Below are 18,387 nucleotides of genomic sequence, written 5' to 3'. Positions count from 1 at the left end.
TAGAGGGTCGCTTCTAGTAGTGCGGTATTGGCCTTTACATGAATGCCTGTTGTGGCAAACTCAATAGCCACTGATCTTTGTTGACTCAGTCAGTATAGCACAGTAACTAGGCTCCCATGGGCTATCTGGGGGTTGGCATGTATGCCTCCGGGACAGCACCTGGGCTATCTGGGGAATGCAACGATCGGCTCGCAAGCCAACCAACAACTAAATATTCACCATTTTACCCATTCTAAAGAGCAGTTGAGCTTTCCATGGAATTCTCCATCACTCTATCCAGTTCAGCAGTTCAGAAAATCCTCAGAGTCTTGCATGAAGACATTCCTTTCAGGCCTATTGATTGAATCCTTCCATAATAACAACCCTACTATCTCTCCAGTACAGCATCTGAATGTTTCTAAGTCCAGTTCTCTGCACTCAGTCACTTGTCCAGTTGTACAATCATGGACCGAGGTCTTCTGTTTGGCAAAGCAGTAAAAGGCTTATATAATTCGCTGAATTGAACAGCCAGTTCAGTGAGTTATCAGGATCATCACATCTGCTGCCAGAAACCAGGAGCAAAAAATCAACAGAAGAAATCTTTAGATGATTCAATTCCTGTTTCTGACCATCAACCTGGTATACAGCCAAGAAACAAGGTGAAGAAACACCAGGTTCTACTGAACAGAACGGAAGGTTAACCAGACAGTTTAGATTTGACTATTTGGCACAGTGGCGAATATATGAAGCAGAGCACCCATGGAGACAAATTCAAGGAGGAACTGGATAGATAATTCGACAAAGAAAGGAGTCAGGCTTTTTAAAAAAAAATTCGTTCAGGGGATGTGGGGGTCACTGGCCAGGCCAGTATTTATTGCCCATCCCTAATTGCCCTTGAGTAGGCGCTGGTGAGCTGCTTTCATGAGCCACTGAAGTCCATTTGGGGTAGGTACACCCACAGTGCTGTTAGGAAGGGAGTTCCAGGATTTTGACCCAGCGACAGTGAAGGAACAGCGATACAGTTCCAAGTCAGGGTGGTGTGTAGCTTGCAGGGGAGCTTGCAGGTAGTGGCGTTCCCATGCATCTGCTGCCCTTGTCCTTCTAGTTGGTAGAGGTCGCCAGTTTGGAAGGTGCTGTCTAAGGAGCCTTGGTGAGTTGCTGCAGTGCATCCTGTAGATGGTACACACTGCTGCTACTGTGCGTCAGTGGTGAAGGGAATGAATGTTGCAGATGGTGCATGGCGTGCCAATCAAGCGGGCTGCTTTGTCCTGGATGGTGTCAAACTTCTTGAGTGTTGTTGGAGCTGCACCCATCCAGGCAAGTGGAGAGTATTCCATCACACTCCTGACTTGCACCTTGTAGATGGTGGACAGGCTTTGGGGAGTCAGGAGGTGAGTTACCCACCGCAGAATTCCCAGTCTCTGACCTGCTCTTGTAGCCACGGTATTTATATGGCTACTCCAGTTCAGTTTCTGGTCAATGGTGACCCCCCCCAAGATGTTGATAGCGATGGATTCAGCGATAGTAATGCCGTTGAACATCAAGGGTAGATGGTTAGATTCTCTCTTGTTTGAGATAGTCATTGCCTGGCACTTGTGTAGCACAAATGTTACTTGCCACTTATCAGCCCAAGCCTGGATGTTGTTCAGGTCTTGCTGCTTAAGGACATGGGCTGCTTCAGTGTCTGAGGAGTCTCAAATGGTGCTGAACATTGCACAGTGAACATCCCCACTTCTGACCTTATGTTTGAAGGAAGGTCATTGACGAAGCAGCTGAAGATGGTTGGGCCTAGGACACTATCCTGAGGAACACCTGCAGTGATGTCCTGGAGCTCAGATGATTGACCTCCAACAACCAGGACCAACTTCCTTTGTGCTAGGTATGACTCCAACCAGCGGAGAGCTTTCCCTGCTTCCCACTGACAAGTTTTGCTAGGGCTCCTTGATGCTATACTTGGTCAAATTCTGCCTTGATGTCAAGGGCAGTCACTCTCACCTCACTTCTGGAGTTCAGTTCTTTTGTCCATGTTTGAGTTCAGGAGCTGAGTGGACCTGGCAAAACCCAAACTGAGCGTCACGGAGCAGGTTATTGCTGAGCAAGTGCCGCTTGATAACAATGTCGACAACACCTTCTATCATTTTTCTGATGACCGGACTAGACTGATGGGACGGTAATTAGCCAGGTTGGATTTGTCCTGCTTTTTGTGCACAGGATATACCTGGGCAATTTTCCACATTGCCGGGTAGATGCCAATGTTGTCGCTGTACTGGAACAGCTTGACTAGGGGCGCAGCTAGCTTTGGAACACATGTCTGCAGTACTATTGCCAGAATGTTGTCAGGGCCCATAGCCTTTGCAGTATCCAGTGCCTTCAGCTGTTTATTGATGTCATGTGGAGTAAATCAAATTGGCTGAACAGTGGCATCTGTGGTGCCGGGGACTTCAGGAGGAGGCCGAGATGCATCATCCATTCAGCACTTCTGGCTGAAGATGGATGCAAATAATTCAGCCTCGTCTTTTTCACTGTTGTGCTGGGCTCCCCCATCATTGAGGATGGGGATGTTTGTGAAGCCTTCTCCTCCTGTTAGTTGTTTAATTGTCCACCACCATTCACGACTGGATGTGATAGGACTACAGGTCTTAGATCTGATCCGTTAACAGTGAGATCACTTAGCACTATCTATTGTTTGCTGCTTCTGCTGTTTGGCACGAATGTAGTCGTGTGTTGTAGCTTCACCAAATTGACACTTCATTTTGAGGTATGCCTGGTGCTGCTCCTGGCATGTCCTCCTGCACTCTTCATTGAACCAGGGTTGGTCCCCTGGCTTGATGGTAATGGTAGAGTGGGGGATATGCCAGGCAATGAGGTTACAGATTGTGATTGAATACAATTCTGCTGCTGATGATGGCCGACATGTGACTTGTGACTCATGTAACTTCATGGCCTGGCATATCCCCCACTCTACCATTACCAACAAGCAGGGGGGGGGGGGGGGGGTGCGCTAGGGGTAATCAACAGAAGGTTTCCTTACCCATGTTTGACTTGATGCCATGGGACTTCATGTGGTCCGAAGTCAATGTTGAGGACTCTGTCCCAACTGTATACCACTGTGCCGCCATCTTCACTGGGTCTCTGAGAATGGAACAGGACATACCCAGGGATGGAGATGGCAGTGTCTGGGACATTGTCTGTAAGGTATGATTCTGTGAGTATGACTAGGTCAGGCTGTTTTGTGACTAGTCTGTGGGACAGCTCTCCCAATTTTGGCACAAGCCCCCAGATATTAGTAAGGATGACTTGCAGGGTCGGCAGGGCTGGGTTTGCCGTTGTCGTTTCCGGTGCCTAGGTCGATGCCGGGTGATCCATCCGGTTTCATTCCTTTTCTTAGACTTTGTCGGAGTTTGATACAACTGAGTGGCCATTTCAGAGGGCATTTAAGTCAACTACATTGCTGTGGGTCTGGAGTCACATGTCGGCCAGACCAGGTAAGGACAACATATTTCCTTCCAGATGGGTTTTTACAACAAATCGACAATGGTTTCATGGTCACCATTACACTAGCTTTTTAATTCCAGATTTATTAATTGAATTCAAATTCCACCATCTGCCTGGGGCTCTGGGTTATTCTCTAGTGACATGACCGATATGGCACCGCCTCCCCTAAATGAATCTCTCATTTTTGGGAATGGAATAGGGCGTTTTATTTATGAAAAGAAAGGCTTCGATGACATTCAGAATATCAATACAAATACATACATAACCAGACTAGTTTATCCTCACATGGAATGACTATCCAGTTTGTTTGTTTTTTTAAATTGAGTCATAGTGACTGTGCAAGTGCAAATGCACTTGGCAGGGCGAAGAGGCAAATCGACAGGTTTACAATGCAACAATGTGGCTGCAAAAAGTACACTAGACCTGATTTGCAAAACAGGTTTGTGAAGACAGTGATGCTCTAATGAAATCAACCATTCGAAGCACATTTGCTCCAGCATTTAAACACCTGACGATTCTTGGGTCACTGTGTACCAGGTCATCACAAATTTCAATAATTAGCGTCAGATCGTCTTATAAATCCTGGTGATGCGCTAAAACTCTGCCGTGCAGTAATAAAAACATTTCTTACTCCTTTTCAAACTGACAAGTAAAATGGAGAGCATGCTTCAGGGTATGTAATGGGCTACAACTGGTAGATCTGTTTATAGCAGGTGGTGCCTTAAGCTTGTTTGGATTCCTTAGCCATGAAGTGTTGATTATTTGCCCCAAGGCTAGCTCCACAGACGTTTACAGCACAGGAGGCCATTCAGCCCATCTAGTCTGTGCTAGCTTGGGTTGTGGCCAATGTGCCATGTTCTCCCTATAACCCCGTATCTTTCTCTACTTCAAATATTTAGATGCTTTTCTCTTAGAAGATGCAAGTCTCTGCCTCAACTACTCCCTGTGGCCAAACACTGAGTGCTCCAATAAACCTCAGTGCAAAGAAGTTTCTCCTGACTTTTATCCTCACTTATGTTAAATTGCTGACCACTTGTCGCTGACTCCTCAGAGGATGTAATCTTCTCCAATCAAAACTATTGAAATGCTTAAAAAGCTCTATTAAATCTCCTTTTAGCCTTCTCTGCTGCATTGGAAATAGCCCCACAATCTCATGACAAACAATCCCAACATCTCACTAAAGCTCAAGTCTGTACTCATTAATTGAGCTCAGGTAGCAGGTCAGTTCGGAGGTTTTCATCTGCTACGTACAGTTTCTCTGTTGTTTTGAGCCACTTTGCTGTATGGTGTTCATACCTGGGGGCTGGCCATTCACAACTGGGCATGCTCAGTAGGGCCAACCTTACAACTGGGCACTCTCTCAACAGGAAGCCTTGTCTATGGGAAGGGAAGAACGACACACACACCAGGAAAGGAAGTGGATGCCCACCCTCAAAAACTACTGGTCATGAGGAGGGTGCCTGTATTTCACCACATGGGCTCTGGAAGGCACAGCTATCCTTGGGTGTAAGATTCCATAGCAATGTCCCTCATACATTTCTGTGGACATGTTTAGTACGCAGTATGGATCCAGTTAGGAGCACCAGCTTTCTTCCAAGGCTTTACAATTTGGACAATCTCTGGCTTTGCATTCAGGAATGCTCTTGAAAGAGCTGCTGACAGCCCTGCAGATGGAACAAGCTCTTAAACACTTGCTTTTCAAGCCAGCGGACACAGCACTGAGAATTCTTCTAATGAGACAGTGCCCTAGCTTATCAGCTCAAACATACTCATGAGCGCAACTTGGGTTTCCCTGTAGCCTTCACATGCAATGTGCCAACCACTCCCAATTCAAACGGGTGTTAAATGCGAACCACAGTTTTGCATGCCACGACGTGGAGCATTGATTTGCTGCCACGCACAAAGTGGATGGTTTTCAAATGCTCTCTCCAGACTATGGTTTTCAATAATCCCCTCTTAATAAATGATGCAAATGTGCAGATTCTACAATTAATAAGCATCCCACTCTGCATCCAGGCCCAGTTACCAGACAATGGCAGTGGAGAATGGTCTCTGCAGACTTGGGTTTGGTCTGGAGACAGTTACAGAGCTGTGCCATCTACTGCAAGGAGGGCTGTTTGCAAACCTCCACGATAGGGACAGCAGTGTCAGTGTCAGGCATGGTGGACAGGCCCTCAGTGTTGGATAATACTGGTGGTATCTGCACTGTCAGCTCATTTGCAATGTGCAAATTGTATCAATAGATGCATTACATAGATTCGTTGTTCAGGAGGGCATCATCTTTTCAGCTTATTCAAAGCTCTGCTGCCCTTATCCTAACTCTCACAAAGTTCTATTCACCCATCACCCCTAGAATCACAGACTTGCATTGGATCCCAGTCTGGCAATGCCTCCAATTTTAAATTTTCAACCTGATGTTCAAATCCCTCAGTGACCTCCCCTCCTGCCCCCACCCCCCACAACCCTATAACCAAAGTACCCCCTTTTTTTTTGTCGTGCACGGCTGATTTGTTTAAGTGTTACGGGCCCTTTTTTGTACGGTAACTTAAAGGGACCGACTTGCGTGTTGCCTGTGCGGGAACTTCAGGGTTGCGGCACGACTGTGCAACTTAGAGGGAACAATGCCTACAGCACTCCAAGATCTCTGCACTCCTTTAATTCTGGCCTTTTGAGCATCCTCAATTTTAAATGTTCCACCACGAGAGGCCATACTTTCAGCTGCTTGGGCCCACGCTCTCGCATTCCCCCTCTCAACCTCTCCACCTCCCTCTCCTCCTTAAGACACTCCTCAAAACCTACCTCTTTGACCAAGCGTTTTGGTCATCTGAGCTAATATCTCTTTTGGCTCAGTGTCAAATTTTGTTTGATGAAGTGCCTTGGGATGTTTTACCATGCGAAAGATGCTACATAAATGCAAGCTATTTTTGTTTTTGAACCATTGAATAGAAAGAGCAGTGGCCTAGTTTCACTACACTGCTGGATTGCTCCAGGTACAAAGCGTCATTGCCAATACCAGTGTTGCCTCTGGACCCCTATGCATAATGCCATGGTTCACAGGCACAGAAAGGGGGCGAGTTTGATGAATGTGCAGCTGATCAGTGATAACAGAACACTGAGTTATGCTGGTCAGTGACCGAATCACCCAGGTGACAGTTACCATGCTTTCATTTTAAGGCAATTTTCTTTGCTGGGATTATTTGCAGAATGCATGGATAGCTCCTCAGAGATCAGCGCTAGCCAACGATACCCTTGCCACAGCCACATGAGCCAGAAGCAGAAGGGATTCGGCAAGGCCCTTCTTTAAATTCATTCTCAGGATGTGGTGTCGCTGGCAAGGCCACATCATCGCGAGCTGCCACAGAACGAGGCGGTGGTGGGCCTTCTGCTTGAATTGCTGCAGTGTGTGTGGTGAAGGAGGTCCCACAGTGCTGTTAGGTTCAGCAACAATGAGCAAATTACAATACATGTCCAAGTCAGGATGGTCCATGACTTGGAGGGAAATGCGGAGTGGATGACGATCCCATGACTGGGTGTGTCTTTGTTGGGTTCTGATTCGATGTCTAAGTCGAACTGAATGATTCGCCCAGTTTTGTTAATTCTTTGTAATGGTTCAATATAACCAAGTGGTTTGCTAGGCCACTTCAGAAGGCAGTCTAGAGTCAGCCACATTGGCGTGTAACTGAAACTACATATATAGGCCATACTAAGTAAGGACAGTAGGTTTCTTTCCTTAAAAGGATTTTAGTGAACCAGGTGGATTTTTACGACAACCCAACAGCTTCATGGTCACTTTTGAAATGTCAATCAAATCCCAAAAGTCCATTCCTCAAATCAAAAGCTCGTTTACCCTCCATTTCCATGGTGCAAAGGCAACACTTAAAAAGTTTTCAATTAATTCTCGTCAACTGCAAAATCAACATTCAAACAACTGTCAGCTATAGCTCAGCAGGCAGCACCCTCATCTGAGTCAGAAGGTTGTGGATTCAAGTCTCACTTCAGAGACTTTACCACATAATGCAGGCTAACACACCAGTGCAGTAATGAGACAGTGCTGCGCTGTCGGAGGTGCCATCTTTCTAGCGAGACATTAAACTCGAGGGCTCGTCTGCCCTCTCAGGTGGAGGCACTATTTCAAAGATGAGTACTGAACTCTACTGGTCTCAGCAGGGGTGCTACAGCTGGGCTCTGTGCCTCTGAGGAGTTCCTTCCCCTGATCCAGAGCACTGCTGTATGTCTCTGCATAGCCAGGTCAGAACCTACCCCCTTGCAGTTGAATAGAGTCCCAGCACTCACTGCTTACGTGACAAACGAACATAAGGACAGCCAGCAGAACTGTAATATAGCAAGATAACAACCTTTGCGTGAGGTGAGAGGGGAGGGAAGGGCAGAAATTGTTGGAGGCAATTTTACCTGCTCAGAGTAAAAATACAGGGCAGTTAAGCTTCATGTTACATGTTAAATAAGAAAGGCAGAAATGTACATAGAACGATCTAAATTGAGGTTCGTGCCTAGAGGCTTCATCTGCCCCAACACATTGCCTCTGCCTATATATCTGTTACTTTGACTTAACTTCAAAGAAGTACACAATCTATCTGGCATCCACCATACACTGTTTTTTCCTTTCTGCACTGTATTATGAATGCTGGACTTTGTAACATGATTATGTTCCAAAAACTGAGATTTTTTAAAGTTTAAGATGGAGTCAGGGAAGTCAGGTGACCTCACATCAACTCTACTTGGTTACCAGGACAACAGAGAACACAGATCAAAGACTTTTTTTGAAAAGCAGAGACTGCAGGGGTAAAACACCTGAACAATGGATTTCACCCTCCCAGACTTTCGGATTGTAAACAAGGTGTCCGTGATTCTGAGAATGAAAATGTACACGCAGCGGCTAACACCTAGAAACAATGAAAAGCTCAGGTAGTGCTGCTGAAGTCAGACTTGTGGACTTTTTATATTGGAAAAGCACAATAGGTTATTGATGTGTGATTCCCGATATATTTAACAGATTTTCTGAAAGAAGGGAGGCTGTAAGAGAGGAAAACACCCAGCGGTGGCAGCCTCAAGGGAGAGAGAGAGAAAGAGAAAAGAGAGAGAGAAGGAAAACATCAGAAGATATACAGCCAAAGACTGCAAAGACTTGAACCTAGTTTGAAAGTTGAGGTTTGCGGAGAGGTAACAGACCAGCAGGATCACCAGGAATTGCCTTATTCACGGACATCCAGGTCGAAGGTGCTCAGAGAAGTGAGCAAAGAGGACTTTGGCTTTGAAAAAGGTCTGGGAGATCCAACCCATTGCAACTGGGAGGAGTTTGGGACTTTTAACTGCAAAGATTTCCCCAAAAAGAGGACTGTGTAACATATAAGTGTGGTGTGAGGTTTTCAAGTGTTTTGATAAGTAAAGAAGCTTGCCTTTCTTTGTAATTTGGGGTATCAGCTACTTACAAAAGTAATATTTAGTTAATGGGGATTTCTTTGAGTTTAGTTAAAATGAAAGTCTTGAAACGTTAAATCTTGTCATGTAATTATTTAAATTGGTCCGAGGGTTCATATCTCTTATTTTACTGTCGCACTGAGGTTGGAACAACTAGTTGAAGTCATTCTACATTTGCTTGATATCTGATCTGTCTGCTTGGACAAGTACCTTGCATTTTTGTTAGCTCTCCCATCACACTCATTTGCAGTCTCCCTGAGACAACCTGAGGCAGCACACAGGTAACCAAACAAAGGTCCTATATTCAGAAGAGGCCAGCCATTGTGCATTGCTTTCCTTTGTTCAACGTGCCATTCAGACAATACTTCTGATTTCTGTTTCTTAAAAAAACTCAGCAGCTCAAATGATGGCTCAGAGTGGAGTCAGACAGTGCCTGGGGCATATAACAGCAGAAAACAGTCGGAAAAACAGTATTTTGCCATCACCCAAGCTGAATGAGCTGCTGTGTCTTGTGTGCTTTCACTGACGTCCTGATAGGCAATCCATCAAACATCAGCCCTGCGTTCAACTGGTTACACCACATTTGAGGCTGAGTGTCTCTCACCTGGTTGAATTTCTCATCCGTGCTACTGGGCACTTCAGTTGTGTCCTTGACGAAGTAGTTGTCTATGATATCTGGCTGTCTGCATTCCTGATGACAGACTGGGCAACGGATCACACCAACTGAGGAGAAAAATACAAAACCCAAAATTACAAACTCAACCCTTACATTCAGCTCCTAATGTAAAAACAATGTAATGATTTTTATTCTGACATTTCTCACAGCTCGGTTAATTCAGATTTTGGAGAGGTGGGCGTAGGAAAAGGTCACACACACAGTCCAATCCATCACTGATAAAAACAATCTTGTATTTTGAGTGATGCCTGATGTCATTGCAATTGCCTTGGAAGGTATTTCACATGATATTTAAAAACAGAAAAAAGTTTGACCTATTTACGAAGCCAGTCTGCAATCATTCACCATCTCCTATTTAAAATATAAAAGGAGACCATTCAGTCCAATAAACTGCTCTTTCCCCATAGCCCTGCAATCGTTTCCTTTCAGTATGAATCCCATTCACCTCTGAAAGTTATTAATCTTCTTCTACCACCCTTTCAGACAGCGCATTTCAGATCACAACAACACACCAGGTGCCTACTCAGGGTCCCCCCAACTCAGCCCACATGGAGGCCACCACCTATTACTCGGCAGCCTCCTCAGGTGCCGAAGTGCCTGTCCACCACTGGGAAAATGCCAGAGGCAGCGATAAGAGGCCCTTAAGTGACAATTAATTAGGCCACTTAAGGGCCTCAATTGGCCTAAGGGCAGACAGGCTGCCTGCCACCTCCCTCACTGCTGGTAAAATAGAATGGGAGCAGGTAAACGAGAGGCACGGCACCCTCTGCCTCCTACCCTATTTTATGCCCCTCCCACCTCCTAGCCTGCTCCCATACAAGATGGGAGCCTAAAATTCTTGCTCGAGTGTTACCCCCTGTAAGTCCCTATAATTCACTTACAGTTTCAGCCTTTGACATTTAATGGGGTCAACCCATTAATGGGTCAGAAGATAAATTGGGTGCACTGTCCCTTCAGGCTGCACAGTGAAGATGAGCTTTGCATCTTGAATTTTTTTTGATATGATGAGGTGGGTTGACTCATTGCATCATAAGCTGCACCTAGGGCATCATCAGGCACCCAAGAGTATTCCTGGCCCAACTTGAACATTTACAAATAGGAGCTGTTAAGAGAGATCCAACATGGATTTGTAAAGATAAATCACATCTAACAAAGAGCTTTGAATTTTTTGAGGAGGTAACAAACGGGGTAGGTGGGCCCTGACAATATTCCGGCAGTAGTACTGAAGACCTGTGCTCCAGAACTTGCCACGCCCCTAGCCAAGCTGTTTTCAGTATAGCTACAACACTGGCATCTACCCTGCAATGTGGAAAATTGCCCAGGTATGTCCTGTACACAAATAGCAGGATAAGTCCAACCCGGCCAATTACCACCCCATCAGCCTACTCTCAATCATCAGTAAAGTGATGGAAGGTGTCATCAAAAGTGCCATCAAGCAGCACTTGTTTAGCAATAATCTGCTCAGTGACGCTCAGTTTGGGTTCTGTCAGGGCCACTCAGCTCCTGACCTCATGACAGCCTTGATTCAAACATGGACAAAAAAGCTGAACTCAAGAGGTGAGGTGAGAGTGACTGCCCTTGACATCAAGGCAGCATTTGACCGAGTATGGCATCAAGGAGCCCTAGCAAAACTGAGGTCAATGGGAATCAGGGGGAAAACCCTCCGCTGACTGGAGTCATACCTAACGCAAAGGAAGATGGTTGTGGTTGTTGGAGGTCAATCATCTGAGCTCCAGGACATCACTGCAGGAGTACCTCAGGGTAGTGTCCCAGGCCCAACCATCTTCAGCTGCTTCATCAATGACCTTCCTTCAATCATAAGGTCAGAAGTGGGGATGTTCGCTGATGATTGCACAATGTTCAGCACCATTCGTGACTCCTCAGATACTGAAGCAGTCCATGTAGAAATGCAGCAAGACCTGGACAATATCCAGGCTTGGGCTGATAAGTAGCAAGTAAAATTCACGCCACACAAATGGCAGGCAATGACCATCTCTAACAAGAGAGAATCTCACCATCTCCCCTTGACATTCAACGGCATTACCATCGCTGAATCCCCCATTATCGACATTCTAGGGGCTACCACTGACCAGAAACTGAACCGGAGTAGCCATATAAATACCTTGGCTGCAAGAGCAGGTCAGAGGCTAGGAATCCTGAGGCGAGTAACTCACCTCCTGACTCCCCAAAGCCTGTTCACCATCTACAGGCACAGGTCAGGAGTGTGATGGAATACTCTCCACTTGCCTGGATGGGCGCAACTCCAACAACATTCAAGAAGCTCAACACCATTCAGGACAAAGCAGCCAGCTTGATTGGCACACCATCTACAAACATTCACTCCCTCCACCACTGATGCACAGTAAGATGCACTGCAGCAATGCACCAAGTCTCCTTAGACAGCACCTTCCAAACCCGCGACCTCTACTAACTAGAAGGACAAGGGCAGCAAATGCATGGGAACACCACCACCTGCAAGTTCCTCTCCAAGTCACACACCATCCTGACTTAGAACTATATCACCGTTCCTTCACTGTCGCTGGGTCAAAATCCTGGAACTCCCTTCCTAACAGCACTGTGGGTGTACCTACCCCACATGGACTGCAGCGGTTCAAGAAGGCAGCTCACCACCACCTTCTCAAGGGCAATTAGGGATGGGCAATAAATGCTGGCCTGGCCTGTGACACCTACATCCCATGAATGAATAAAAAAAAGGGAGTGCCTGGACGTTGAATATGGACTTCCAGAAGGCATCTGGTAAGGTTCCACATAAAAGACTGTTAACCAGAGTGAGAGTACATGGAATTGGAGACAAATATTGGCTTGGATAGTGAGTGCAGTAAGGGGGCTGACACACCCTAAACGTAGCTCACTCCCTTCAGAATATAACTTTGATTTGGAAAAGTTAGTAATAGAAACTATGCTTTTTCCAGCAGCTCTCTGTACAAAGCACAATGTCCCATCTTATCCCTTGCAGACTGCTGAACCTGATGTTGAAGGTGGGCACCCCTGACTGTACTTCCCTATTGATGGAGGGGTCAGAGGGGGAGGGGGGGGGGGGGGGGAGGGGAAATTAGGTGATGGAGGGGGTGGAGAATACACAGTTGACCCACAATCCTCAGAAGATTTCCTTAGCCCTGTGGGAAAAGTACTGGTTTCATTGGTGAACAGTAAACTTGTTGTCCAAACCCACTCTTAAACCCAGGCCCCTTTCCTCAGTCAAACAGTAGCCTAAAGAAAACTTGGAATTCTCTATACCACTGTTCAGTAAATGCCTGGAGTAGCCATTTATTATGTAAGCACTAATCATCTATTAAAGTGATTTATAAGAAACACAGATAGATTTCTTGACAGGAAAAAGTAAAATAATTCCTTCTCACGCCAGGCAAATTGTTATAAAAGCAACATTTTTTTTTAAAAAACAGGAGTAAAAGCATCTACTAATCTTAAATGGCAGCACAGTGGAGCTTCTGGCAATTATAAATGGTCAGGAAGCACTAGTTAATTTGTGCAGCACTCTTGGGAAGAGAAGACGCATTGTACAACTTTAACACTTTTTTTTTTAAATGGATCAAAAATTTCCAATAATGTATTTTCTTCCCTTTAGCAAGTGGAGACCTTGCTGGCAGCTCTCAGCCTTGCAATCCCTCCTGACAACTCCAAGCTCCTGCAACTCCAATGCAACACAATATAGATGGAGTTTAAATCCCTTCATGGCCTCGCCCTGATCTCTCTATAACCCTCCCCACCACCAAATTCATTGTTCTCTGGTGTCTGACCTCGAGCGCCCCAACTCCTCCAGTCGTCCCACCATTGGTGACCATGCCTTCAGTACTTCAGCACCTCCCCGTGGAATTCTGACCATAAACTCACCTACTCTATTGTGATCATCCTGAAGACCCACATCTTGGAACAAGCTTTTGATCACCTCTCATAATATATCTCTGGCTCAGCATCCATTGCTTTTTGTTTTGAATTGTGCCTCTGCAAAACATTTTGGGGCATTTTGCCACTTTAAAAAAGGTGCTAGATAATTCAGTTGTGTTGAAAAGTTGGACTAGATTCTTCAAAATCTTAGAAACTGAAGCTCGCACGATTAAATCCACCTGTAACCTCCACAGACTTGAGCTCATCCAAAATTCTGCTGCCCCGCATCCCAATTTGTACCAAATCCTGTTCACCCATCATCCCGGTACTCACTGACCTACAGTGGCTCCCTGTCCAGGAATACCTTGATTTAAAATGATCATCCTTATGTTAAAATTACTCCATGGCATTGCTCCTCCTCATCCCTGTAACCTCCTCCAGCTGCACAATTCTCAAAGAAATTTGAGTTTCTACAACTCTGACCTGTGTATCCCCCACTTCCTTTGCCCCCTCCATTAGTGGCCATACCTTCAGCTGCCCAGACCCTAATTTCTAGAATTGCCTCCCTCCACCTCTTCACTTCTCTACCCCTCTCTTCTCCTTTAAGACTTTCCTTAAAAACTACCTGACCAAACTGTTGGTCACCTATCCCAACAGCTCCTTGTGTAGCTCAGAGTAAACATTTGTGTGATAACCCTCCTGTGATGTACCTTGGGACGTTTTACTGTGTTAAAGCTGCTTATAAATGCAAGTTATTGTTCTTGAATAGTGTGGCGTTGGAAATTGAAATTATCTTTTAACAACAGTCATTGCATAATGTAATCTCAGATGTTAAATTGGGAATCCTGAACAGCATCAGTTTTCTCCTTCATCTCTTGCAATAGGCCTCTTACCACTTTTTCATTACTTGCTGCTTTAACACAACTTCACATTCAACCACAAGTCCAGGATAAGCAGCTGTGGTTACAGAGAGGGCAAGTTCTGGAACTGATGTTAGGAGCTACACTGAAGCAGTACGTGGTGTGTGTTTTCCTACCGTGCAATCATGGGATTGTCAGCACCTTAAACTTCTGCAAAGACAGGAGCACTGTAAATAATTTGTATCCCCTGACTTACTGTACATAATACAATGTACTGTACATACTTTTCAAATCTAAGATTTCCATCCAGTGCAGCTGGTTCACAAGCATCTTACATTTACTATCAAATTCAAACCACAGCAGCCTTCCAGACTGCAACACATGGTATACTGCAACCTAGACCTCAATGAACACATGATTCAACCACTGTTGGCCATCAGGAACAATGGCACCACACAAGGAGAAAAGTGTTGGGCTTGCTCCAGGAGCTCAGTGGATAAAGGCAACAGATCAGAAAGTTCTCGTTTTGATTCCCAGTTAGTACTGAATTAAAGACTTGCATTTATATAGTGACCTCATGACGTCCCAAAGCACTTTACAGGCCTGTTATAATGTAGGAAACACAGCAGCCAAATTGCACACAGAAATGTGATCATCTGTTTTAGCGATATTGTTTGAGGAATAATTAATGGCCTGGACATATCTAACAGCTCAGTCAGATGTGCTGAGTATCCTAGCCTAAGAGAACCTTGGATGTCAATCAAGCCAGACCAAAAGGCACAATGATGGGAGGAGATTCTGTTAATAAGCATTGACACCCAGCACCTGATTTATCCAGGAATGGCCATAACATATTGGTCAAGTTTTACAATCACAGTTATGCCGGTGTGTTTTTTAGAATGATGATTTTCTTTGGTCCACTAACTGCAGATCTGCATTTGTATTTTTTTTTAAAAGAAATTTCAAATGACGTTTTAAAAAGGAGTAAATGCTGGCAGCTTAAGAGGAACACACAGTCTGCTACATTGTATCCTACATTGCAAAGGACTGGGAGGAGGGAGACAAAATGGCTGCATATCCCAGCAAGAACCAAGACCCAGGAAGTTTAAAATGAACTGCTTGTTCTTTTCCTTTTCAGCAAGCAGAGAAATACTGCTCACAGCTATGTTTGAATCACTGAGTGACTGTCATGTGACAAGCCCCTCCCCATCTGTGGTTTCAAGCTAGTGTTTTCCTCTGCAGAGAAGAAGCAATTGGACTCGGACATGAGCAGACTCCAAGTCCCTCTCTCTGTCTCCATTCCAGTTTGAAAGCTTTCAAATCCTGCTTGTTGACTGATCACCTTTGCATACTCGGCTACAATCAGAAATCCCGTAGGAGAAAATCATCCACATCGCTATCTCCAAGAAACCTAGTCATCTACTTCTTCAAACTCAAAACCTCAGGAACACTCAATTCAGCTAGAAACCAGTCAAATCACCAAACTGCACAGACTGTATTCCTTTTTATTTTTAGGGACTCTAACTCAATCAATCTACCTTTCCCCACTCTGTAACCTGTGTGTATGTGTACGCCTCTAGTGTGTGTGTGTGTGTGTGTGTGTGAAAGTTGGCGCATTATTTTCAAAGTTTGGTTTAGATACAATAAAGTTCACCTTTTTCTTTGTTAACACAAGAAAACCTATCCAATTGGTTCTGGTTATGATCGTAAGTAATCATACACCTACTGAATTGGCCAGTACATCCACTTTAAGAAAGAATTAAACCTGCTGTGGTCAAACGTAGGAAAAGAGGCAAGCCCTTTGACCCCTCCTCACTTGACAGTAGCAGTGGATCAGGAATTAGAGATAACAACGATGGCTTTAGGAGTACACTGTTGACACCTCACTGACTGCCATCTGCAAACACGTGAATCATTGTGTTTCCAAGGAACCGTAACTTGGTTTAAGATATAGTTCCAGAAAGGAGGGAGTAACTGTTGCAATTGCAATATCTAGTGGCTTCAGACAGCATGAAACGTTTGCTCTAAACTGCCTCCATACACTGACAAAAGGCCCTTCCAGAAAGCAGTTTACCTTCTCAAGGACAAGTAGGGTTGAGCAACAACTATTTGCAAGAACTAGTTTACACCGAGCATTCTTGGTCCAACTAAAATGCCAAATAAAAATGTGCAACAGAAATATTGTAAAATGTAAGATACAGCTCACATCATTCAGGGAATGAGTAGACAGACCAGGGGCTGTTCTTACATTCTAGAATCCAGTCCCAAAGCCGGGCTGAATTCCAGGCCACTAAGCCAGAAATGCCTACAGCGGGACCCTGGAAGCAATTTTTGAGGGGATGGCCAATTAAGGGGCTGCCTGCAGAAGGCCCGTCCAATTAAAGTCAGTGGGTGAGCTCCCGAGGCTGGACGACCAATAGGAGGCCTTCCAGCACTGATCAATAGCCCCATTATCAGAGGTGAGAGCCGCCAATGTAGGTAGCAGAAAGAGGGTCTGCCTCAAGATGGAGGTGCCCTCTGAAGACTGTTTAAAAATTTGAATACAGAAAAAGAGGCCAGAGGTGCCAGGCCGTCATGGTGGAGGGGCAGCCCTGAGCTTCCACCACATGCTACCCAGCGATGGGCCTACGGTGATTGAGGCTGTGGGGATGGCGGAGACATAGCTGTAATGATGGAGCATTGGCTACAATGGTCATCTGAGAGAGAGAGAGAGAGAGATATATATCGAGAGAGAGATATATATCGAGAGAGAGAGAGAGATAGATCGAGAGAGAGAGAGAGAGAGAGAGATATATATCGAGAGAGAGAGAGAGAAGAGAGAGAGAGAGAGATATATATCGAGAGAGAGAGAGAGAGAGAGAGAGAGAGATATATATCGAGAGAGAGAGAGAGAGAGAGAGAGAGAGATATATATCGAGAGAGAGAGAGAGAGAGAGAGAGAGAGATATATATCGAGAGAGAGAGAGAGAGAGAGAGAGAGAGATATATATCGAGAGAGAGAGAGAGAGAGAGAGAGAGAGATATATATCGAGAGAGAGAGAGAGAGAGAGAGAGAGAGATATATATCGAGAGAGAGAGAGAGAGAGAGAGAGAGAGAGAGATATATATCGAGAGAGAGAGAGAGAGAGAGAGAGAGAGAGATATATATCGAGAGAGAGAGAGAGAGAGAGAGAGAGAGAGAGATATATATCGAGAGAGAGAGAGAGAGAGAGAGAGAGAGAGATCGAGAGAGAGAGAGAGAGAGAGAGAGAGAGAGATATATCGAGAGAGAGAGAGAGAGAGAGAGATATATATCGAGAGAGAGAGAGAGAGAGAGAGAGAGAGAGAGATATATATCGAGAGAGAGAGAGAGAGAGAGAGAGAGAGAGAGATATATATCGAGAGAGAGAGAGAGAGAGAGAGAGAGAGAGAGAGATATATATCGAGAGAGAGAGAGAGAGAGAGAGAGAGATATATATCGAGAGAGAGAGAGAGAGAGAGAGAGAGAGAGATATATATCGAGAGAGAGAGAGAGAGAGAGAGAGAGAGATATATATCGAGAGAGAGAGAGAGAGAGAGAGAGAGAGAGATATATATCGAGAGAGAGAGAGAGAGAGAGAGAGAGAGAGATATATATCGAGAGAGAGAGAGAGAGAGAGAGAGATATATATCGAGAGAGAGAGAGAGAGAGAGAGAGATATATATCGAGAGAGAGAGAGAGAGAGAGAGAGAGAGAGATATATCGAGAGAGAGAGAGAGAGAGAGAGAGAGAGAGATATATCGAGAGAGAGAGAGAGAGAGAGAGAGAGAGAGATATAATATCACAAGAGAGTGAGAGAGAGAGAGAGAGATATATCGAGAGAGAGGAGAGAGATGGAGAGAGAGAGAGAGATATACTAAGAGAGAGAGAGAGAGAGAGATGAGAGAGATTATATCACTCGTGAGAGAGAGAGAGGAAGATGAGAGAGATTATATATCGAGAGAGGATGAGAGAGAGAGAGAGGAGAGGAGAGAGATATATCGAGAGAGAGAGGAGAGAGAGAGAGAGAGAGAGATATATCGAGGAGAGAGAGAGAGAGAGAGAAGAGAGATATA

General features: G+C 45.1%; 1 protein-coding gene across 3 annotated transcripts in view; it reads right to left on the bottom strand.

Moving 5' to 3' along the window:
• LOC137379737 (E3 ubiquitin-protein ligase TRIM33-like) overlaps positions 1-18,387 on the bottom strand; it is a 163,141-nt gene that overhangs the window by 87,548 nt on the left and 57,206 nt on the right. For all 3 annotated transcript variants that reach the window (XM_068051040.1, XM_068051041.1, XM_068051042.1), the window contains exon 2: positions 9,515-9,633. In XM_068051040.1, coding sequence (XP_067907141.1) covers positions 9,515-9,633 — 119 coding nt within the window. The remainder of the gene's footprint in view (positions 1-9,514; positions 9,634-18,387) is intronic.

This window comes from Heterodontus francisci, chromosome 18 (assembly GCF_036365525.1).
Source record: "Heterodontus francisci isolate sHetFra1 chromosome 18, sHetFra1.hap1, whole genome shotgun sequence".
In the NCBI taxonomy this organism is placed as follows: Eukaryota; Metazoa; Chordata; class Chondrichthyes; order Heterodontiformes; family Heterodontidae; genus Heterodontus; species Heterodontus francisci.
The sequence above is the reverse complement of the archived record's forward strand: the minus strand, read 5'-3'. Positions and strand labels throughout refer to the sequence as shown.